Source organism: Semicossyphus pulcher, unplaced genomic scaffold, assembly GCF_022749685.1.
Source record: "Semicossyphus pulcher isolate SPU_LCO1_2020_fin unplaced genomic scaffold, fSemPul1.0.p SCAF_17, whole genome shotgun sequence".
Classification (NCBI taxonomy): domain Eukaryota; kingdom Metazoa; phylum Chordata; class Actinopteri; order Labriformes; family Labridae; genus Semicossyphus; species Semicossyphus pulcher.
In genome coordinates, this window is record NW_027211681.1 from 1,069,386 (window position 1) to 1,093,781 (window position 24,396).

At 40.2% G+C, this 24,396-nt stretch overlaps 1 protein-coding gene across 1 annotated transcript; it reads left to right on the forward strand.

Annotated features, from left to right (window-relative positions):
* The first annotated feature begins 19,142 nt into the window (after positions 1 to 19,142).
* Positions 19,143 to 22,678, forward strand: ptger1a (prostaglandin E receptor 1a (subtype EP1)). The gene is made up of 2 exons (XM_069665358.1): positions 19,143 to 20,006; positions 22,412 to 22,678. Exons 1-2 carry the CDS (start codon positions 19,143 to 19,145, stop codon positions 22,676 to 22,678), a joined length of 1,131 nt encoding a protein of 376 aa, XP_069521459.1.
* Positions 22,679 to 24,396: the final 1,718 nt, after the last annotated feature.

A 24,396-nucleotide genomic window follows, 5' to 3' on the forward strand; every position in this document is an offset into this window, starting at 1 on the left:
GATGGTATTCAGGACAAGACTTAGTACTTTTTGTATTGAGTGTATTAAAAAAAAAAAAGACGACTAACTGGTCCATCAGTCTTATCTCCTGCCAGTGTCCCCGCTGTCACACACACTCCTCTGCCTCTATCTCAGTGTGATTCATCTTTAGCTGCTACCCTTCAAATCTCTCATGAGCTGTTTATAGACAGCTGTGGAAGTCAGCCAACAGACTCTCTTTGTGACTTGATGACATCAGGACAATAATCCAGTGTCCTCTCCGCCCCCAGAACACAGAGCTTAGTCAACATATTAGCAAAGAGGAGTTTTGATACCACATCCTCAAGCTGGAAAGTTCAATCTCCCTATTTATGGCCTGCTTCTACGCAATGTTTTGGTGCACCCTGAACTTACATTTGAAACCTCCTATAAATTCACACAAAGAATACTTCGGGACATGATGCTCCTCCCAAGCTGTAGAGACTGAAATTATTGATGCCTAGTGATCTACAAAAAAAAGGACCCACCCAGGCCGATTCCAACAAGAACCCACTGTGAAAAGGAAAACATGATCTGAAATTGCAAAACTACAGGCCTCATGTGGATTGTTTGGAAACAGAATAAAACATGCAGCCAAAATTTTGGACAAAAATCCATGAAACTTTGTGACCCCATGTTTTACACCCATTGGGAGAACCTTCAGTGTATTTCTTTGTTTCATTTCCCCTTTGCTTGTTTTTTTCGCCCTCTCCTTCTCTTGACTGAGATCTGTGATTCATGGCTAGAAGAATTTCAGAACCACATGGAGAACCAAGGTCAACAGTGTAATTAAGAAATACAGTGCTGCTGCCTCAGGGATGATCAAAAAAACCTGAAATCTATCAGAAAGACTGTACACAGAGGGAGAAAAACACAGGACAAGTCATCCCTGTTGCACCTGTGTGTATAGTTTTTGGAAAGGATTTGCAATCAGGGAGTGCAGGGCTGGATGTGTGTCCAGTGTTTCTGCATTATACAAGTGTAATAAATATTTGGAACATTCTTTGTAACACACAAAATCCTGTATCCTGTATTACTCCCTCTCCCCTCCCAAACAAATTAGAGTTGAATTATACTCACTGGTCCCAGTAATGTGTCTGCGACTGAAAACAAGACCAACACTTCCTAGGTATCTCAAATACATAATACACAGTTAACTGACTTTAAATCAACTCTGCTGTAATTTTTGATTGACTGAATACAAACCACAATCGTGTAGGCGAAGATGCAATTGCAACATTAGAGCAGATACACCAATCTATAAGTCACTGTAAGTCTTTTTGCAAAAGGCTATGCACCATAGTCCTTAAAAGTCACTGTAATTAACTTCTTTTTTACAGTGGTTTGGATGTCCAGTATGTGGATCATTAACCTCCATTTCCTGATTCACGTCACTGCAAAGCCTAACAGTTGTTAAATTCATCATTCATCATCTTTCACTGTTAGCTTTGTTTGGATTCCAAGGCTTTAATTAATCCAGCGCGGCATGAGAACATGGGATACAAAAACAGCCGAAATAAGCTGGACACCTTTCCCCACACTTTATATTTCCAAGATGAACACCAGAGCTAAATGACAAATATATATAAAAGAAAACAAGTGTGTCTGGCTGCAAAACACATCTGAGTTCAATATTCCGATAAATATCAAGGTAAGTATTGTTTGATTAAATACGCTGAGAAATGTATTCTTTGGAATACTTTTTTTAACACCTGTTGACAAAAACCATATTGAAGCTTTTTGTTTTTTATCTCTATTTAAAAAGAAACTACTGTTGAAGTTGAGTTTGGATGTTTGCCCCGTGTTGTTTTATGTTCACCTCTGTTACTGCCCTGGCTTCCAATCAGCCCAACTTCTCAGCAGCATTTCATCAGTGAATGACCTTCATGCCAACATGTTGGTCATTTAACAGAAAGGAGTATGAATCACATTTTGACCTACTTTGGACTGGCTTGAACATCACAGAGAATTGCAGACTGACAGGTGGCACAGAGAACCCATTAATCATCACACCACCAACATTCGTCTGCATAGCTTTGGAAAAACATTACTATACTACTACTATAATAAATGGCACAACAGGCACAACCTTTTGTGTTTCTGTTTGTTTCCCCAGGATGGTAATTATCTCTATAAAGTAACAATCTCAAACTTTTTCATGTAAATAAATGTCTTTTAAGTCAATCTTCGAGATTGTAGCTTTACAATCTATCTTCCCTAAGGTTAAATCTCATGGTCGCCTACACATGTGGAGAATAGTTTAGGTTCATATGACCTGGGCTGCAAGTTTTTTGTTGGTCTTTCCAAAACTCGGCTTAAGGCATGAACACATTTCGAGGTTAGAGTCATTAGTTATTATAAATTAGAGATGAGACTAAGCACATTTATTGTAATATTATCATACAATTATTATTGTATTATGGCAGTAAAGTTTGAAGTAAAACATCTAAGTCAGCAGTAGGCTACAGATCTGTTGTTTTCTTCCTGTTTTAGGCTTCTAAATCTCTTTAAACCAGGTGGTCTTTTTCTTCCTATTCCATGTTTGCATTCATTGGCTCATCTATTGTTTAGATTTCATTACGACTTTTTACCCTATTTATATATTTCTTGTGAGTAAAAATTGCAGCTATGAATTAGTCCAGTAATCTGGATATAATTAGGCAAAATGTAGCTGTAAAATCTCAAACCTCAAAATAATATTGCAATCTACCAGTACAGTTGAATAACTACCCCTATTGATCTTCATATAATCCTTTTCCTAAAACATGTGGAGCATAATGAGGACAACTTGAATTAATGTGCAAATCAAAGGCATTATGGATGGATTTTGTATCTTGGATCCTAGCAACTGTAAGCATTGTTTTACACTCTTTGGACAAGCACTTAAACAAAATACTCACTGAAGAATGGCACACACAATTGTTAAACCCTCGGCATAACTGTGACCAGTTACTTCTTGTAACCCAGTTTGGGACAGGTTTTGTTTAGAGGAACTTTTAAACTATGCTTTACTTTGCCGTTACACTTTCTGCTCAGTGTAAAAGATTGTAAGAGAGACATATACTTACATAAAGTACAAATACATGAACACTCTAGTTAAGTACAGTTTATTTCACCTCTGCTAAATTGAAATAGCTACTGTAGGTGGGAAGAAAACATTAGATAAGTTGCAGCTGATTATAATGATGTAAGAAGGGAGTAAGTTATGGGTCTGGTGCAGAGAAATCCTATTATAGCATCCATAAAGCAATCTCGTTAAATAAAGGTCACAGCCTCCACTGAAAACCACCAGAGGAAGTAAGGTCATGAGTTCAAATAAATGCTGATGCCAAGTGAAACATAATGCACAGAGCACAAGGTTAGGGACATCTGATTGTATACATGTTGAAGGGACAAATGGAGGTCAGCCTCTGCTGGAGAGACACTCTTACAGTGGAATTAAAGACCTTTCTCTCTGTGTTTGACCTGTTATCCATAATAATATGTATTTATTACGGACACCTGCTCACAGAATGTGAGAAATGTGAAAAATCTCAGTTCTTGTAGGAACTTATTTGTCCCAGAAGTTTTAAAGTCTGTTTTAACTCTCGCAGCTTTGAACAGCCCAGACCTGAGCTCGTCCAGACTTATGGGAAAAGGGATTTGGCAAATTTCAGTTTTACATTTTTCTTCATTTGTTGCGAAGAACAGGAATACAGTTTTGTACCTGACAGCACTGAAATAATATAGGCTGAAACAACATATAAATCACATAAATGTTTTCCTGTACTACCCTTCAAGTAATATAGAAGCCATTGGCTCAGAGTCTGGTCACTGTGGGGAGCAACCTGTGCCAAACATGGTTATGGTTGGATTGTGAGCATGCAGGGGCCCAACAGCATCCTGTAATGTAGTAGTAACCCACACATTCATATAACCAGCTGCTGGATACAAAAATGCCCTGCTACTTCCTCAGCAATAATTTACTGAGTGACAAAGTTTAACTGAGTTTTTTCTGTTCCCCTGCCCTTTAAAGTAGATACAAGGGGTGTGCATCTCTACTTTTCAAGACAATCTGAAACACATCTAGATTGATACGATACGATACAATACGATACGATACGATACGATACGGTACGGTACGGTATGATACGGTAAGGTACGGTACGGTACGATACCATTCATGGACCATACAATTTAATTCAGAACAATTCAGTGCGATACCAGTGGTGCAATACGATACGAAAATAAAAACTGCATTTTAAGACATCCATTTTGTTATTTCTAAATTTTATAGTTCTTGTTTAACTTCGTTCATCAATTGGATTAACATTTCTGACACATACTTGTTGGTGAAATGCTGTCTGCTTAGTGTCTTGTACCTCAGCCCATCGCTGTCAACCACACTGTAAGGTTCTAAAGTCTTAACAATACAATGGGCTATAGATGCCGTGATAACCAAAGACTTCGCAAAGTTGTGGATGGAAAAAGTGTTTAATATGCTTTGTCTTGACTGTTGCTGCTTGGTATATGGCATAGGTTTTGATCAGCCGTCTCACTAGGCAAGTATTAAGATTTCTCTGCCATGGTACTTAATTGCTTTTGTACAAAGCAAACACACAGACAGACTTTTGTAAAGTTTCCCTTCCTTCATTTAAAGTCCAAATGACTTATAACTGGATTTTAGATGTGGAGCACTGTAAATCTCTTCTGTGTCAATGGACATGTTGCCGTTTTCTCCTTGAAATCCTCCGAACACATGTTACTCTTTTTAAAAGGTAAAAGGTCAGAGTCTTGCAAGTATTAGTGGAACTCTTCATTAAACCGATTCATAACTTTAAAACTGGGCCACTGACTGGCTCGTATTACATTGTACTGACCCAGGGCTCCACATACCGGTGTAGTCGCATCTTTAACATTAAAATTGGTAACTGTTTAGTTTCGGTAAATCTTTACACCCCTAGTACATATAGTAGTGGCAGGAGCGGCTTCAGGACACAGACAGAACTGGTTGCACTGTTTGTTTAGCTTAAGAGCAACAAGTCCCCTGGTACTGGCGATATACCTGCTAAGCAACTAGGAGAAAGAAAGCATGTGCATGCACACCTTCTACCTGTACATCACCCAGGCCTGTACTGATGGGAACATCTCACAAGTCCATCTGCAGCCAAAGTGGGGGTATGTCACCCTCTGTTGCCATTAGAACCTGTCTAATCAGCAACATCACAGAGTCTATATCGCTTCAAAGCCCTGTAATTTCAGGAAAAGTTGCAGGAACAACATCAGGAGCTGTCTATGGCCTTTGTCAACCTCTCCAAAGTATTTAACACTGTGCAAAGAGCTTTTAAAGGGTGTCCTCCTCCGGTTTGGCTGTCCCAATAAATAATCGAACATCCTCCACCAGTTCAACGATGGGATGACCCAGGGGTGTTGCAGGGGAGTTTGCTAAACAGTGGACTTTGACGTCTTCCTCCTGTGTGTCACCAAGCTTCTCCACAACCAGTCTGAAGTAGAGGTCTTACCTAACCGGACCCATCTATTATTTGAAAGCTGGGACCCGTACCTGTGCAGAACCGAGAGATACCGGACCCGGACCTGAACCGGACCTGTCTATTATTTGAAAGTTGGGACCCGGACCCGTGAAGAATGGAGTTATGTTGGACCCGACCCCGGCCGGACGAAACCCGATCAGCACTAACTTCACAGCTGATTAATATTAACAAGTCACCGTTAGTCAGCTGTCAAAACCAACCTTTTTGTCCTACCTGTGTGACACAGCCTTCTCCCCTGAGCCTGGCGGTGCTTATAATCCATCCGTTCATAAAACACATCCAGGTTTCCTGGTATCCATGTCTTGTTGATAAAAACAGAGATGCTAATCCAATAGTTATTTCAGATTAAAAGTCCACTTGCTGTCATGCAGACGGATGACAAACGCTCGGCTCGTTAAGAAGCCACAAATGTGTTACACGTAACTGCGTATGCTTTTTTGCTTTTTTCTCCCCTTTTCCACAATTTTTATAAACAAGGTTTTACCTCTTTATATTCCCTTTCGTTTAGCTTTTTTGTCCACATCAAGGTATCCAACATTACTGGTTTTGGCTTCAACTTTTCTCTGAACCTGCAGTCGCGTGACACGTCACTCAACTCGTTGTTGCTCTTTCTTCCGTTTTTTTCCACTTTAATTCCTGCACGTTCTCATGTGAATGACACATTGTTGCAAGTTGAAATACACACTCAGAACGTTTAATCATGAACACTTTCTAATCAGGGGTCTTCCCGGATCCATTCGGGTATTACACATAATGTTGAACAGACCCGGAACCGAGGATTACAGAACAAGTCCGACCTCGACCCGCTTGACCACGTAATACGTGGACCCGAACCCGTCCGGGTCCAGGGACCTCGGGTTCCGGTAGACCCTTGAAGACCTCCAGTCTGAAGCCAGCAGCAGTTTGGCATTGGACTTGGGATGACACCCTAACCCCTTTTACATCAGAAGGCTCCACACAAACACTAAACTCATGAGAGAGCAGGTTCTGGAGCGACAGTATGCAGATGACTGTGCTCTGTTGCCCCATACTCAGGAGGATCTTCATACTTTCCTTGCTGGGCAACAGGATTGGACTGATTGTCAACATGACCAAGTACCACTGTCCCAACCACTCTAACTGCCCAGGCATCAGCTGGGTAAATTTTTTTTCTCACTAACCTTTAACCTACCTAACTCTATAGCTGTGAATCTTGGGTACCCTGCAGCCATTACTCCACCAAGTGTACCACATAAGCTGAGTCCACTGTATCATGGGAATTACCTTGTATGAGCTTGTGTAGAAAATACTTGTAGAGACCAGTTCGGTTCAGTTCAGTTCAGTTCAGAAAACTTTATTTATCCCATACGGGCAATTCAGTTTACAGCTCCCAGTTCAATAAAGTTAGAAAAAAAAGAAAAAGCACAACACATACAACAATCATTCATTGTACATACAACTCTGACACTCAACTCTCAGTTGTCAGTGAATCAGTTCAACTCATGGTTTCCCCAGCAGCGATGTCTTGTACATGTGCAAATATGCGAAATAAATATTCCAACACGGAAGAATGAGTTAATAGGATAAAGATAAAATACTCATACTCATACTCATACTCATACTCATACTAAATTGGCATTCAGCCTAATAACTGAAGGGATAAAAGAATTAGAGTAACGATTTGTCTTCCTCAGGTGGAGACCACTCCACTAAAAGAGAGGCTCCAGAAACACTATAAGGATCAGATTAAGGATGCTTTCGGGAAATGCAAGGTCAGACCTGAGGACCTGAAGGATGATGCTGCTGACCGTAACCACTTGGAAAAAGCCATGAGGAGCTTTATATGGAGATGAAAAATAACAGCCATGATTACCACCACCATCACCGCCTGTGTGTGCCCTACTGCAGTAAAGCGTGCGGGTCAAAGATAGGAATGTTCAACCATGAAAGATCTCATCGTCAAAGGAGTTTCATTTTCCATGGATTGCAATCAGCAGCTAAAGAAGACCCTGCATGTGTGTGACAAACTAAGAAAACAGGAAGTCCTGACTGATTAAACAGATATTTGATGTTTCCAGGGATGTTGCATAATAGTCTAGGCCTTGGACATAGCCCCTCCTGGCTTTTACAGCTATTCATTCTAGTGTCTTAGAGGGCCCCCAGCCAGTCCCTAGCCAGAACTATAAAAAAGGATTATGTGAAAACAGTATGTATAGAAGTATTACAACAGCTTTTATGATGCATATATCTATTTACAGATTTAATATTGGTCTTATGTCTCAACATTCATACATGCATGGCATAGTGTTCCTATAAAACCTTTAATGAACATGTCTAACCACATTGTTTATCATCGGGGTTTCTTGTTGTTGTTGCTGTTGTCTCTTTGTTTAATGTATTAGCCATTGTTTTACCCTATAGAAACAAACTAAACCAAGAAATCATATCTGGGGCTGAATAAGGCGCCTCACTGCAAATTAATGTGTGTCTATGAAACTCTAACCTACAGTCAATGTCAAAAATCTAAAGAAGAGACACCATTTAAGAGCAAAAGAAAAAACATCCCAATAGGGCCACTTCTGTGAGTAAAGTAGAGACGGTCAGATTTGGGGTAGACACCACATCATAATTATCAGCAGTATTACTCAAATCAGTGAGCTGGCATGTTTCTTTCGCCATGTCACCAGAGAACAGTTTGTACCTCTGGGAGAACTCAGCTGAGTAAGATTATTGTTTTGAACACAGCACAGGTTTTACTATCATGAGTGTGAGTTATCTATGTCTGCCCACGCTTACGCTCTACACTCTGTAGCGTCACACAGCTGTGCAGCCTGCACTTCATCCATCAGTACTGTACAGTCATCCCTGCTGAGGCTGAAAACAAACGCAGGGGAAGGAACGGGAGGCAAGTCTCCAGTTTTTCTGCAAACCTTCTCCTAATCTGTCAACTTCTGTGGTCGATCACTGATATAGGACATTTTTAAGATTTTACGGTTAATGTCTGAATTCAGTCATTACTGTGAGAAAGCACATTTTAATCTACTATGAGAGCCGCTAAAATAACATTTGAGTACAGTGGAATTCTATTGATACATATTACATATACATATTGCTACATTTTCAATAACCATCTGTCTTTTACAAATTGGTCCCTTTTTTCCCATCCATAAATAGTGACCTGACACTAAAATCAAACTAAGCTGCGCCACAGAGGTTTCTTAAAGGGGATGCAGTGAATGCTTTAATGGCATGGTTACTTGTATAAAAAGTCGTATTGAGGATGGTATAATCCCAAAGAACAATGTCAAAAAAAGTATGTCGAACACACAAATAATGGCTGTATTTATATTTAGAAAAAAGAAGTAAAATGAAATGAATTGTGGTGTTAACAACATTAACATTGCTTTAAATTAAATGAGGCCGTTAAAAATAATCTCTTTATCTCTCTGGACATATATCTTCCACACGTTGGTTTTACTGATGACAGACTGAATGTGAGTCAGACAGGAAAGAATATGTGATAGCGTGTGCACTTTTTTAATGCCATCCAGTATTTTATTACATTCATATGGTAATAGTATGTTTCTCATTTGATTTGGTTGTTACAATGTTATAATTTAATTTAGCAGACGCTTTTGTCCAAAGTGACAAGAGGTTGTACAAGAAGGAAACAGAGTAATACTCTGGCAATGCTCACCACCATAGACTGTATAAAAAGATGGACAACATGACAGCTCCCTAAAAGTGAAGCCAAAACATTCCGAGCGCCCCCTGCTGACTGGCTGCAGTATAAGTCATAAAGCCCGCCTCCTCCATGTTAACAGATGAGACATGGGTCAAACTATAAAATCAAGATACACGCCAAATAAATGTTTCTCAAACACGGTTTCTGTCGTTGTAGTTGGTTGTGTTCATTTTTCTGTCAAGTTTATTTTTAATTAGTTATTTGATTCTGTCAAAATGATTATTGACAGCTCTGTTGACAAATACGGCTCCTGCAGCTGATCTGCTCCGGATTAGCAGATTAGAGGACGAACGAGAGGAAACGTAACTAAGACAATCACTACAGTCATTGAAGTTTCTATGTCTGTGAACGTCTGCTTCAGACCAACACAAGAAGCTGTTCTGCTGTTAAATACGCCGGCGCGCGGGATCCTTGCTGTTTTTTAGTAAGTTAAGTGTGTGTGTTTTTGTTTGCGGAAGTGGCTATGGCAGCTCTACCTGCCGATCTCTACTGCGCAACTCTGGCTCCAAATGACGTCAACATCGCAAGATGGCAGCACCTATCACAGGGGCTATTTTGGCATAAATTCCGTACAATCAGAGCAGATGGAGACGTGTCGTCCATCTATACAGTCATTGCTCACCACCATATGGTTCTCCACAGGGTTGCACCAACTATGTGTAGTTCAAACTTATCCCAGTTTAAACTTGTGTGAAACACTTTCAAATGTAATTTCTTATACAGGTGTGTATGGGCTACCAAAGTTTTAGATGTTATCTGAAAATTATGTTTTCATACATTCCCTTAATAATTACATGAGCTGTGCTCTGTAATGACACAAAATATACACTGAGCTAATGTCATGAAAAAACAATCAGGCATTCACAAATGGATTAGCTTGATATTTTCGAAATAGACTTATTCTTTTTCTTTCTGAGATTTAGATGAAGAGATTAATACCACCCTCATAAGTAAATAGGACACTGGTGCAAACAGCTAGATAGCTTAGTTTAGCTTAGCTTGGATAATGCAGCAGTGGGAAACTTCGAGGCAAAATCCAAAAGGCAACTGGATTTGATTTGGTTGAAATTCTTGAAGACATTAAATCTAAAAGGCTTCTTCAGGTTGAGAACTGACAGTTGTCCACCATTCAGCTCTAGAATTGTTTCAACTATATTCCCGTACCCTTTTGGATTAAGCTTTAAATTACCATGACCTGGATGACTGAGAACCTTCACAGACAGCAAGTGAAAGCTAAGATATTAGTTCGCTGGCTCGAGCTTCATATTGATTTGACAGACTTGGAAAGTTGTCATGTAGCAAAACGTGAACTAGTAAATTCTCCAAAATATCTTTAATGTTTGTAACATAGATAGATAGATAGATAGATAGATAGATAGATAGATGTAATATAAGCATATGCAAATGTTTCCTATACATGAGTGTACATTGTTGTTTTTATGACTGCCCATTAAACAAGCTGATGGCCACCAACAGAAAGGACTTCCTGTAGTGACTGAACGTGCTCTGCTGAATCACCTCCAGACAGTGGAGTGGGTGTTAGGGATTTCTCAGAATTTACTTCAGTTTTGAGAACATCCCTGCCTCTGTCACCTGCTGAATATTGTCCATTTCAGTCCTAACGATGGAGCTTGGCCTCATCAGTTTATGCATTCTGTTCTTGTCTGATGTGTGTGCACCCTCACTACAGTCTGATAGAAGGTGCACAAAAGAGGTCAAAAAAGGACATTAGCCTTCTTAAACAAATTATATAACAGTATAGCAGTTAATTTAAGGTTAGGAGTACAGATTAAATAGCATTGCATTAGTTTAATGTGTGTGAACAAATGATGTATTGTGAGTATTTGTGCCTGTTTGTGCAAGGGGATGGTTGGGTCGATAGGTGGCTGGGTGCAATCGTCACCATCTGCTAATACTATCTCTGCTGATTTGATTAGCAGGCTGAGGTTCTTCAAGGAGCAGTGTGTGTGTAGAATGGCTTAGCATCTAGCACTGTAGTTAGTGAATGCAACCATGAGACAACCATTCTCCTCACCCTCCCTCTCCAGGCTTATAGTGGCTGTGAAAGTCGTAAAGTAAAAAAGAGGCTTACTCTTTAGCAAGTGTTTGGTTTGTCCACTCTTGGCTACTGCAGAAACACAGCCATGCAACATGGTGGAGACAGACCCTGTCCCTCTTACATATAAATGATTATTTTTATCATGTGATTATACACTGATTAAAACATACTTTTGATAATAAATATTCCATTGCTGCCTATAACTCTGCCAAAGGTTCCCCTGATCATTCACACAGGACTTTTAAATCTTTCTCTGCTGCAGATCCACTTTAATTACCAATCCCCATCCTTTTCTCACACTGACAGGACCTCACATCAATCTCAACACAGAGGCAAGCTGTTCAATTTTATTACCACAGGCATCAGCAAAGTGCACGACCCATCGCTATGATGGTGGGCGCTGTCATGGAACACATTCATGGGTGGGGGCTGTGGTGGTAGGGTGGGCTTGGCCTCTATTAGAAATTGCTGTCCCCTCCAAACACTTCACAGGCTTCGGCAGTGCTGGTAAATATTGGGCTTAAATCATTAAGTCTGGCCGAGGCTGAAGACATTTAACACTCTAATGGAAAAATGTTATTGGTTTACTTAAAAAAATAAAATAAATTAAGAGTTATAAGAAAAAAAGGCACAAAAATGTTACAATTGTTCTTTACAAAGACAACTGAAGGAAAGTTTGGAGCCTTTTTCTTCTCAGACCTTTATTTGTTTGATAAACAGCCTGGAATCTGCCGCACTGGATGAATTTCTGGGCATGTGCACAATTTTATGCTGTTAGACCACGTCATGACATTGATTTAAAGGTTAACTGCAAAAGTAAATACATTTACATGTTTTTGGAAAAAGGTCACAGTGTTCTTCTCTGATCTTGGAGAAAACACTGCATGAACATTTACCTAAATTACAATCCAGACAGCTCAGGCTGTTTTGAACATAGCAAGCCTATAATCATTATTAACAATGGAGCTGTTGTGAGAATAAGTGTTCTTGAGGGACTTTTTGAAAATTGTCAATGAAAAGTGAATGGCAAAGATTTGCATAAGAAGAGGAATTTGCAAACAAAGCAGGAAAGACAGGCTACTAAGTGAATTTAGTAGTCTTGATTTCCCCTCTGGGGATCAATAAAGTACAATCTTATCTTATCTTATCTTAAGTGGTAACCTAGCATTCGAATCGCCACAGAAGCTCACGCATGAATTACGATAGTTTGTTTTCTCTTCTTCCTATGTTCACTTCATGATACCATTTGTTCTGCCATCCTGGATGGAGCTCTCCACTCACTTGATAGCTTGAAAACCCAACAGATTATAAATGTTCTCCATTTCATACTTCTATCAATTTCCTCCACTCTGGAGGAAGATAACCCTGATTTCATCTGTGAAGTCATTTTCTGTGCCTTTCCTTTTTACTTTTCCAGCCAGAGCGTCAAATCATTTATGTAGTAGAAGAAAAAATGGTAAAGAAGAGCATTCATTATCTTTCATTATGGCCTGAGAGCTTTTCAGAAGGACATGCATCCCACACATTGACATATTTCGCTGTAAGCATTAACCTGGCCAATCACAGTCATTGGCAAGTTGTTCAAAGATGTCTTCAGCTGTTTGGCAGATTAAGTCCTTGAGATTGTGAATGGATGTGAAATATTTTACTAGACTAGAAGAATTTGGACCTGCTGATGATGCAGGTCAGGATCTCTATAAGTCAGTTAGCTTCATCCTTTAGGTTCAAAGTGATGGACCAACCAACAGAAAATGCCATTTTCATTTGGTATAAACTTGTTGAATCAGTTACACGTTATTGGAATGTACTAAATATTGTTGCTCAGTTATTCAGAGGAGGCAGCAGGAATGTGTTTCACGCTAATCAAGCTCTGTTTCTTTCCCGTCATGTCATATCATAAGCTCAATACAGAATTGAACTGACCCTGGAACTGTCTTAAAGCCATTGTTCAGTTTGCTCAAAAGCTCTAATAAATATTCAGCTGTGTCAATGCAGTACAGTAATGCATTATTGTTTCCTGTGGGGTTCAGCAGAGAAGGTGACAAAAGAGTTGTCTTTTTCGCTTTGTTTGGCAAGTATTTGTTGGATCATGTTATTTTTTCTAGCATTATTGTTATAGATGGTGTACAGTATTAATATGATGAAGCATTGCTATTAGCTCCTCTTTCTCAAGCTAAAAGCAGCACAACTGCAATGCTTCCCCAAAATGTTGACTTTAACCTTTAACCTGAAATATGCACTAAGATGGTATATGATACAATCTTACTGTTGTAACAAAGAGACACTTATTAGAATGTGTACTTTTTTATGTTAGACCCCCACGCTCACAAAGCAGGTGTGATAATTTTACATTGCCCAGACAACTGTGAGTATGTCTGGATTTCAGAATATTCTGACTTTGTTTTTTCTCTTGGCAGAGTGAGCACTCCCTCACATCTACTGAATATTAGAAATGACCTCTGGGTTCCAGCCAGACAGTCAGTCAGCAGATTTTAAACAATTTGCATAACAAGGAGTGTGTGTGTTTCGTCAGATAAAAGCAACTGAACTTGTCGGACTTTGACAGCATGTTTGTCTTCTTGGCTGAATATTCTCATGCAAACATTCCACTGTTTCACTTTTGGCCAAGCTTTCTGAGGCGAGCAGAAGGAGAGCGTGTGGCTTTCCACTCATAATCGCCAGCATCTCTTAAAATGTCAGTGAGGAATGCACACTTGCACACTTGACCCCTTGGTTACCATTGCCACACTGAACACATTTACATTCTGTCACATTGTTAGATTGAAACTAGCACATTATGATTGTGAGAATTATTATCAGCGGCATGTATTCCATTGCTGAATTAAAATTAAAAAAAATTTAATCTGAAGGAACACAATCACTGGGAAATCAAACTCTAGCAAATCTAGCAAATCAAAATCAAACCTTCAAAGCTACTCCGATGATAACAAATACTCGATCTTTCTGACAGACAAGCATGTGCTCTGCAGAACATTTTGGCAAAATGGCAAATGAGAGAAACTGTTGGACAGTTGTGGTGGGGGAGTTTTTTGTCTTAAAGCCAAGATAATATACTTGCGTGCAAACGCAACAAGGAAACTCACCATTTTGTTTTCAATTCTGCATTTCAAACTTAAAAACGATTTAGCTCTAACCTTTTCCAACCCAAAGAGCTTCTCCATCTCAGACAGGGTTGCCAGGTCCGCGGTTTTCTTGCTGAATTGGGCTACTTTTTAAGTGTTGCCGTGGGTGGATATTTTTGTCCGCTGGTTGGGTAGACCTGTTTTGCATGCAAATTACATGAATAATAGGCTATCTATAAATAGAATTCCTTTTAGTATTATTTTAGATTAAATAACTTATTTATACCCAAATCCTACCAAACGGACTCCAGATCATTCAGCACTACACATAATGGACATGGGACATGCATGCCCAGATAACAAACCCACACACTCTACTTTGCCACACAGTTAGCAAACGTAAACTGCACACAGTCCATATCCATTCGGTTCACTGTGTGCTGTCAGCTAGTCAGGTATTGTCAGCAGTGACACCTGCAGTGGAATCCGTTCACACGCCGGACAATTCAAGCTAGCAACTCCGGCAAGGGAGAAACATGACGCCTGGTAAGTGGGAAAAATACGGGAAGAAATACACAAGGGACTGGTAAAGTGAAAAAGGAATCAAAGAATGGATAGGACGTGTGGCTGGAGACAATACAAAAGGTTTTTGTCGGTACTGTGCAACCAAAATCGCAGGGGGTGAGAGGAGTTGTCCATGATGGATGCCAGTTTTGATAGCATCCTCCTCTCACCCACCTCTATGACCGTCTGAGTTTAATTAATCTGTATTTTATAAGGCATTTGGCAATGATAGCAATGCTGTTAGACTTTAAAAGCAGTGTATATGGTTTGACAGGGGTACATTTTGAGTTCTAGTATTGGGCTGGTTTTACTGGCCATTGAGCTGGTTTTGTCACACAGACCTGGCAACCCTGATCTCAGAGTACTTCAAACATCATCAGGTATGCAGTCAGTGTGTTTTTTCTCTCTGTGGTCAGTGGAAGGGAAAAGGGTGAAGAAGGAGACTCAAACCAATAAACCCCAGACTTAGTATTGGAAAGAGCCAGTGGGCTGTAGAGGCCAAATGGCACCATTTGTAGGAGCAATTGATGAGAAAATGGGGGCAGCGGGGTCTCCTTTCAGAGCTGGAGGGAAAACACACATGGCGGCCAAACGCTTGATCACTTAGAGTCTAGGGCATCAGGGCAGGAAGACACCTCTTTAATAGAAAACAAGCCAACATTGAAACATACATCTTCTGATGTGCCAATAAGATATACCTTTGACATTTACTGTCTGGTCATGCGTATAAAGTCACAGTGAACTTTTTCTGTCTTTGACCTTTGCTTCCTTGTCATTGTGACATGTCGTACAAGCAAAGGGTACTTGGAAACAGTTTCCTTTCAATAATTATTTTTCCATGCTAGCGGCTTGGCTCTAGGGAAAGCAATGGTAAGTGGTCCATCAGTCCTCTTTGCTCCTGGATGGATGGCCAGGAAGTGTACAGATGTTTATGGTTCACAGAGAGCGAATTCTAACAACTTTCATGACCCCCTTAATTGCTTTGACAGAAAAATTAGGGAAGAGAGACATGGGAATGACAGGCACCAGTTAAGGTTTTGAGTAATTTTTTTATGGACAGACAGCCATAAAGTTTTATACAAACACACATGGAGCCCAGAGGATGAATGCAAAGGACTTTTCCTCGAGCAAAAATGAAATTGAAATTTGGAACACACAGTCCTGTTCCTCAAGATGTACTGCAATTACTTTGGTGAGACCAAATGGGACATTCCACCTCTGGCACGCCACGGTGATGAGCGAGTATTTTCCCTCCTTCCCTGCGTCTCTGGTACTCCTCTGTTTGTCTCCATGTCTATCTGTCTATGTTTCTCTCTGTCATTCACATCACCTGCTCCTGTCTGCACACCTGCCTTCCATCAACTCATTAACTCAATTGTACATTTTTCGTGCAAGTATCGTGTGAGAGGAATGCTTCAGAACTCAGTATCCTTTCTCTTATTTATTTAATTTCTTGTGTTTTCTCTCTTCCATCCTTGTTCTCCTGTGCTGAAGGAACACTTCTCACCAGCCCAGCAATCTGTCTGCCTGTTTCCCTGCCGGCCTGCAAGCTTATCTACATGCTAATCACTCACCACTAACTCCTTTAACCCTGCCAGTCCAGCCCTTCCTCTCTGCCACCCTGCCCTCCACTCAGCCAGGAACCTCTTTTATCCAACCTCCACTCCACACTGGCCTAACAATAAATCCTTTGCTTTTACTAAACTTGAGTTCACTCAATACATTACAATCATCAAAAACACCATCAAAACCAGCCAATGCTTTCTAATCCCAGGTCGTCAAATACCAGTAGTTTTTCATGATTTAGGGTCTATTTCTGCCTTTCAAACACATGGTTAACATGAAATGGTCTGTTTGGTTAGATTTAGGCACAAAAACAATGAACAAGTCTCCTGGTTGAAAGTTCCTCCTTTCTTAATCCATCCACCAAATGTAGACATCACTGGTGTTTCTGCTACCTCGCTCAGAGCAATTCCTCTGAACGTCTTAATATTGCTGCAGATGATATTACATTGGATTTAGTTGAAAGCCTGGTGGGCCCCATACTTGTGCGTCTGTATAAGACACCAAGGGCCATGACAACGAGCCTTTCTCAAACCGGACCCTCCCCACTCCCACTCTGCCATGGAGTGAACTCCGTTTGAAGTAACACTTACAGCTGAATGAAGCATCCTTCATTAAGGTTGAGGGATCAGATACAGCGGCAGCATTGGGATTAACTCCCCTCTGTCATGTCTGGCAGACTCATTAAAACCACTCTACACTATAAGAAAAAACATTCTCCCTCACTGTTTCAATGGTATTTCTTTTATTAAACATCCTATTGTTTTCACACTAATGTTCATGTATTAAAGTAACGTTTTCACTAAAAAAGGATTTATTAGATCCTGAATATAATGTTAACTTTCAGATGTAAGGAGGTCTGAGCTGATATAGAAAACCTGTCTTACACAAACTGCTTATCCTCCATGTAGTGGATCTTCCTGCCTGGATAACTGATACCCTGAGGTTATTTTGAGCACAGAGTTGAGCACTAAACAGCAAAAAACACGTCGGCTATGGAACTGAATCTGTCCACATCGATCCAACCTCCAGAAAACAACTGAACAATGTCTTTACCTCTACATCAAATAAATTGCATACCCATTCGTTTGAACTGTTTCATGGCTCAGCCCGCAAATTTACACATTTGGTGAAAAGTAGCCTACTTAAAAGTTACATGTAGTGTAGCTACACAGTGTGCTGCCTCAAGATTAAAGACCCTGTTTGAGATCATTTCTCGGAAATATAGGTGACACACGTAAAGTGAGTAACGACATAAGGCGTGCTATCTGTGATAATGTAAACGCAAAAGCGACAGAAAGTGCCGACCAGGGATGAGACGTGAACTTGGCTCAGAGGGCGCACCGCATGCAGCAGAGACGCCCACACAGGCTGACAGACCGCCAGAAAGACGCGCTATAAAACCTTCACTCGGTATTTGGGTGTCATCAAGGATCATTTACAGCCTTTAAGACAACATGAAACAGCCGGACGGATTCAGCAATGGACATCACTCCGCAGGGGACATCGATGTTTGGGACTTTCTCAAAGGGAAACAGGATTTCTGATTTGAAGATTTTTTTTTTCATCTGTCAAAGAACTTTGCTGAAATCATTCCCTGGAGCCTGTCTGTGGAGTTTCTCTGGAAATCTGTTTGACCAGGAAAACTATCTTCTGGTTGTTCAGCTTTACTGAGGGAAATATCTGCACTATGCAGGCTGGTGGTGAGTAAATCCTTCATTTTAAATCTGAAAAAGAAAAATTACATAAAGCAAACTTTTACCCCTTTTTACCCTCTTTTAGATCAGAGAGATGAGATGATTGAATGAATTGCATCTTTGTTAAAATATTTGTCAGTTATTTGATAAGTTACATCTGTGTTGTTTATTTACTGTGACCATGATATTCCTGATCATATTTTCCCAAAAGCATCCTGCTGCAAATACACTATTTAATGAAATCTGTTTTCCAAAATGTTTAGCAACCGTTTATTAGCCTACTGAACAAGCACGGACAGCCTCATAGAGTTTGTTTACATTAGGATAACTACCTGCCCTTATTGTGATATTTACAAATGAAAAACAATCTGTTATTGTGCAGAAATCTTTCTTAAGTAGATTTACAGGACTCCATGAAAAATTGTAAACAGGTTATTTCTTACAAACAATCGCTGAAATTCCAGTGATTGCATTGAAGGGTCAGTTTAGACAACAAAAGCAGGTAAAGGGTAAGCTGGTGTGGGAATTAATTAAAAATTATGAATAAAATGGAAAATGTTATATAATGAAATGAAAAACAATATATAAAATAACAGTAATTCCTTGTGTGTTTTAATATATTTATTCTTATTAGCGTTTTGAAAACCTGGAGACTGCAGCCAAAGCATATGATTCCAATCCTTTTCACTCACATTAAACCCTTCAATGACCCCTGTACAAATAAATTAATCATATTTCTTCACTATTTTTCTTCAGGTTTTTCCATTAGGGTGTGTGTTTGTGCAACTTTTAATGTGATTTTTTTATTCACTTCTATTGATCCACGGCTGATTTTCCTAAAACAATTACATTTACTCTTGCAGCTTTCAAAACTATGGACCTCATGGCCTTCAGGGTTCAGTGATGTTAGCTTTGAGCCACTTTAACTGCTCAGCCTCCCCGCTCCCTCATTTCTCTAATGGGAGCGGAGGGAAGGTGGAGGCCAGGGTGGCTTTTGAAGAGCTCTCACATGGAAACCTTACCTTGCTGCAGCCCACCACCAGTGGCATCATTGTCGTCGTATTGTCCATGACACTGGGCATCATCTCCAACATAGTGGCCCTCTTCATCCTGGTAAATGCGTACTCCCTACAGCGCCGGCGCACCAAAGCCACATTCCTTCTGTTTGCCACTTCACTGGTGGTTACAGATTTTGTCGGCCACCTGATCCCTGGTGCCCTGGTTTTAAGACTCTACCTCTCGGGGGGTGTGAACCCTAGGGACTTCAACTATTCTGACAGGATGTGTCAGTTCCTGGGAGGCAGCCTGGTGTTCTTTGGCCTCTGCCCTCTCTTCATGGGCTGCGCCATGGCTGCTGAGCGCTGCCTGGGGGTTACTAAGCCACTTCTGCACTCATCCCTGGTGACCAAAACTCGCACAAAGATCTGCCTGTCAGTCATCTGGCTGGTAGCTCTGTGTGTGGCCCTGCTCCCCTGCTTCCAGCTGGGCTCTTACACCTATCAGGACCCAGGGACCTGGTGTTTCATTAAAGTGCTCAGGGACACTGCAGAGGTGGACGTGGCGTTTGTGGCTCTGTTCTCTGGACTAGGTCTGACCTCACTAACTGTGTCGTTGGTGTGTAACACCATCAGTGGACTGACACTGGTGCTCTCTCGGCTCAGAAGGCAGCCGGGCTCCCATCACTCAGCCAAGTCCCACGACATAGAGATGGTGGTGCAGCTGGTCGGCATCATGGTCACTTCATGTATCTGCTGGAGCCCTCTGCTGGTGAGTATTAGGAAGTACAATCAGAGGAAGGCATCACACCAGCCCTCTGAGGGTTCTCATTTGTTTTACATAGATAAAAATACTAAGTATACTGGCCGAGTCATTTTGTGCATATTGCTATTTCATTACATTTTTAAGCCTCTAGAGTATGAGGAGCTCACTCACACAGCTGTTTCACTTGTTCTGTGATTGAAGCCCTCCTCAGAACTGTGAACGTACAGCTCCCTTGGTGTCTTGTTAAAATGCATTAATACAGATGTTAATGCCCCACCAATAGGGTGCAGTCAGGTGTTCAGCAGGTGAGCAACTCTCCAGCTGCCAATCCTCTCTCCATACCTAACAAATCTGTGCAAGACTCAAACCAGCCTGGTACATAGAATATCTCCACCAAAAATAAATTACTGCCCAGAAATATACACATGTACAACATGAGATCAATTTTCGTTTCGTTTCAATTTTAGTTTCTATGATTCATATTTAGTCTTACAAATATATACATAGAAATTGAGGGTGTACCTGTTAGCCAGTTTAGGCTGAGCATCTATTGATCCTGTATAATAATTTCATGATACATGAACTTCAGCAGTCAGACGTAAAGTAAGAAAGGGCTAAAATTTAAGTTCGAATTAGGTTTTGGGTCTCCTGTAGCTATAATCCTGGGATTTAGGCAAAGATAATTTGAGGAAAACTGTAACTTTTGTGATGAGAAATCAGAATATACTTTTGTGAACCATAGCTTAGGGGGCTGCATCTAAACTTTTGAAATTGGGAGTTATAGGATGTAGCTTATACATGTTGGACTCTTTCGACTGATGTTTAAAAGATACAAAAGTAAGCCTTTAAGCCTTTACAACTTTAAATTATGTTTTATTATATATTTTGTATTCGCTAAGTCCATTTAACACCACCAGGTTTGCAGCTAAAAGAGATGGCTAAAATGATCAATTAAGCATCACATTAATTTACTGCCACATACAATATAATTTAAGTATATAGTAAATATAAGTCAGATCTACTCCTCCTTGGTCACACTCTGCAAACACACATCCCTCTTATGTGAACGTGTTAATGGCTAGATAGGGAAAACCTGGTTTGACTTACAGAGTTAGTAACCACCGCCATGTGAGTGCTTAGCATGATTGGGGTTGCTTGGGTAAGTGAAGGGTTAGAGGGTTAAAGGGTAGAAGCAGACTGTATGACACCAGGGTTAATCCATTATCAAAATTGATTGCCTCACAGCTAGAAGGTTCCTGGTTCAAATCAAAGTTTGAATATAGGGGCGCTTTCTGTGTGGAGTTTGCAGGTTCTCCCCACAGTTCGAAGACATGCTCGTTAGGTTCATTGGGGACTTTAAAATTGCCAGCCGATGTTTGTGTGAGCATGATAGGTTGTCTCTATGTGTCAGCCCTGTGAATGACTGGCGATCAGTCCAGGGTGTACCCCGCCTCTCGCACAATGACAGCTGGGATCCTCGACTCTGAACAGGATAAGCGGTATAGATAATGAATGGATGGAAGTAACTGATAAGGGCCAGGCCATTTCTTCCAAACAGTTGCAGGTGAAAACTTTGGACAATAACTGGTCTGGGCTTTCTGTGTGGAGTTTGCAGCTTCTCCCCGTGCATGCGTGGGTTCACTCCGGGTCCCCCCCATGGTCTAAAGACTTGCTCCTTAGGTTAATTTGCTCTAAATTGCCCATAGGGGTGAGTATGAGCGTAAATGGTTGTCTACATGTGTCGGCCCTGTGATGGACTGGCAACCTGTCCAGGGTACCCTGCCTCTCGCCAAATGACAACTCGGATAGGGTCTTTGTATGGGATTTTGTCTTTTAAAACAACTGCCAGCACTGCTGAGAGACATTCAGCTTTATTATTTTGTTTCTCAAGGATTTTCACTTTGAACTTGATTTTGTTTCTTTGGGGAAGGAAGATCAATACATACAGTATTTATTTTCTGTTTTGATTAAAAATATGATTGTGGCCAGGTTGGATTGTGGAGGCCAGGAGGAAAAGCTCTGTCACAATACAGTAGTTAACGGGGATCTTAACTAATAAATAGCACCAAAAGTCTTCAGAATATCAGTTCTAGCATCAATAGGATCAGATTCAAATCATCCTCTGGTCACATGGACCCTATCTTGGTGCATCTTTGCATCCCTGCAGCTGTGCGTGTGAGCGCATCATAACTTAAACATTTGATACTTATCATAAAAAAAATGTTTTACTGAGCATTTGATCATCAAATGACACTTTACGGCCCTTTGCAGGATACTGCATTAATGCTGACATGGTTGCAACAGTAGCATGTAATGTGCTTATGTAAAAACAGTAGCCTATTGGTGTATTTCACTTAGAATGGCAAAAATACCCATCAATAACATCCATTTGTTGTGTTCCCTGTCTGCAGATCTTCGGCCTGATGTCCGTGATCCGCTCTTACAAAGGATCCATTGGTGAGGACCTTTCCAGCTATAAAACTCTGATGGTGATGAGCGTGAGGCTGGCCACATGGAACCAGATCCTCGACCCTTGGGTCTACATCTTGCTACGTCGTACCGTCCTTCGCAAGATCTACCTCATTACTAAGTGCCAGGCAGGCCTTAGGACTAATATATTAGGCCGCTGGGAGCCGTCTTTTCCCAGCTCAGAGAAGAATGAAGTCAACCAAGTCTGAGTTGGGAGAGAGACTGATACAGTGCTTTGTGGATGTACTTTGTCACCAGGTCATTGCGCAAACAAAGAACTCGGCATACTAAGGTGTTTAAAGGACAGACTAACAAGTGAAAGGAAATAACTTTGTGGCTATTATAGTGGAGAAATTTACATGCAGTTTGACATTTCTTGGCTGGTCCACTTGAAAATGTTGGACTGAATTCAATGAAAATGTCTCTTTTATACTCTTGAATGTTTACCAGTGAGTCCTCAACTGGCCCTCAAAATGGAAGCTAGCTAATGCTCTAATTTTGCACTAAATGTCATTGTTTTTGTATTGTTTAAGTGAGCATTCATGATGATTATTTTATTCTTTATGGACACTCTTTGCCTCAGAATACGAGTGCAGTACTAACCAGGCTCTCTCCAAAGGCACCAAGGTGTCTTGGACTGATACTTGCAGTGGACCTGAGTATGAATTGGTTTTATTTCTCAACCTCATTTTAACCAGCTTTGAAAATAAAATAAAAACCACACACTTGCACTACACATTTGCAGAAGAATTGAGCTGCAACAGTATAACCAACAGAGGGAGTTAGTAACTCTGTGGAATGTATTTCATAAAGAAATGTTAATATGCAAATATTGTAGAGTTTATATGTTTATTTTATTTGTTTTGCTTTCTTTGTGTTAATAAAGTGCTTAATGTGGTATAATATAAATTTTAACTTAATACTTGAATTGTACCATACACTTACTGAGGATATGTAAAGAACTTTAAATTGAATGTAAATAAAACAAGAACTGTGTCCTTACTCTGAATTTTTGCATTTATTTTAAAGTTATTGTCCTCTCCTGGATATTTGGTCTGTTAATTTGCAGTGGTTTATTAGAAATCAGTTTTTTTAATGTTTTTAATTATATTATATTTTTAATCTTGTAGGTAAACATACCATTAGGTGTGACCTGGCTTCAAGGCAGTGCACTAGCACTATTCCTTTGATCAGTTTCAGAATCAAAGTGATCAGAAATTTACCATGAGGATGATGTGAACTGCAGAATCAGAATCAGGGTTTATTGCCAAGTAGGTTTACACATACAAGGAATTTGTTTTGGTGTTTTGGTGCAGAACAATTATAACAGAACTAGAAAAAAAACGCATAGAGTCTGATTTAGAGTCTTAACATTTGTGAAATGTTGAGTGACTGAGGGGCTGTGGCGGCAGCATACCAGACGGTGATGGAGCAGGTGTGGATGGACTCAATGATGGCGGTGTAGAGCAGAGTACACCATAATTGTCTTTGGCAGGTTGTACTTCTTCAGCTGCCACAGGAAGTACATCCTCTGCTGCAGAGATTTTTCATTTTTTACTTATTTTTTAATAGTCGTCCTATACCAGCCACTAATAACTAGTTGGAAACAGCCACTGATATGAAGATATCACTATGTTTTCGTTTTACCAAGTGCAAAAGTAGAGCTGTGCTGGTCTGTAATTACCCCTAAACATTCTGCACACCAACTGAAATATGTAATGCAAAAAATAGAAAAGCATTAGATATATTTATATAAAATTCTTGAAATAATAAATATGATTAGCATGAATCAATTACAGATCTAGTCCAACAGCATTAGGCCTAAGGCTTAGGCTATATGATCTTATTGGGTACGTATTAATTAGGCGTAGATGTAGATAGGTTGTAGGAAGTTCAGCGTGGAACGACCTAGACTTAGGTTGGTGTA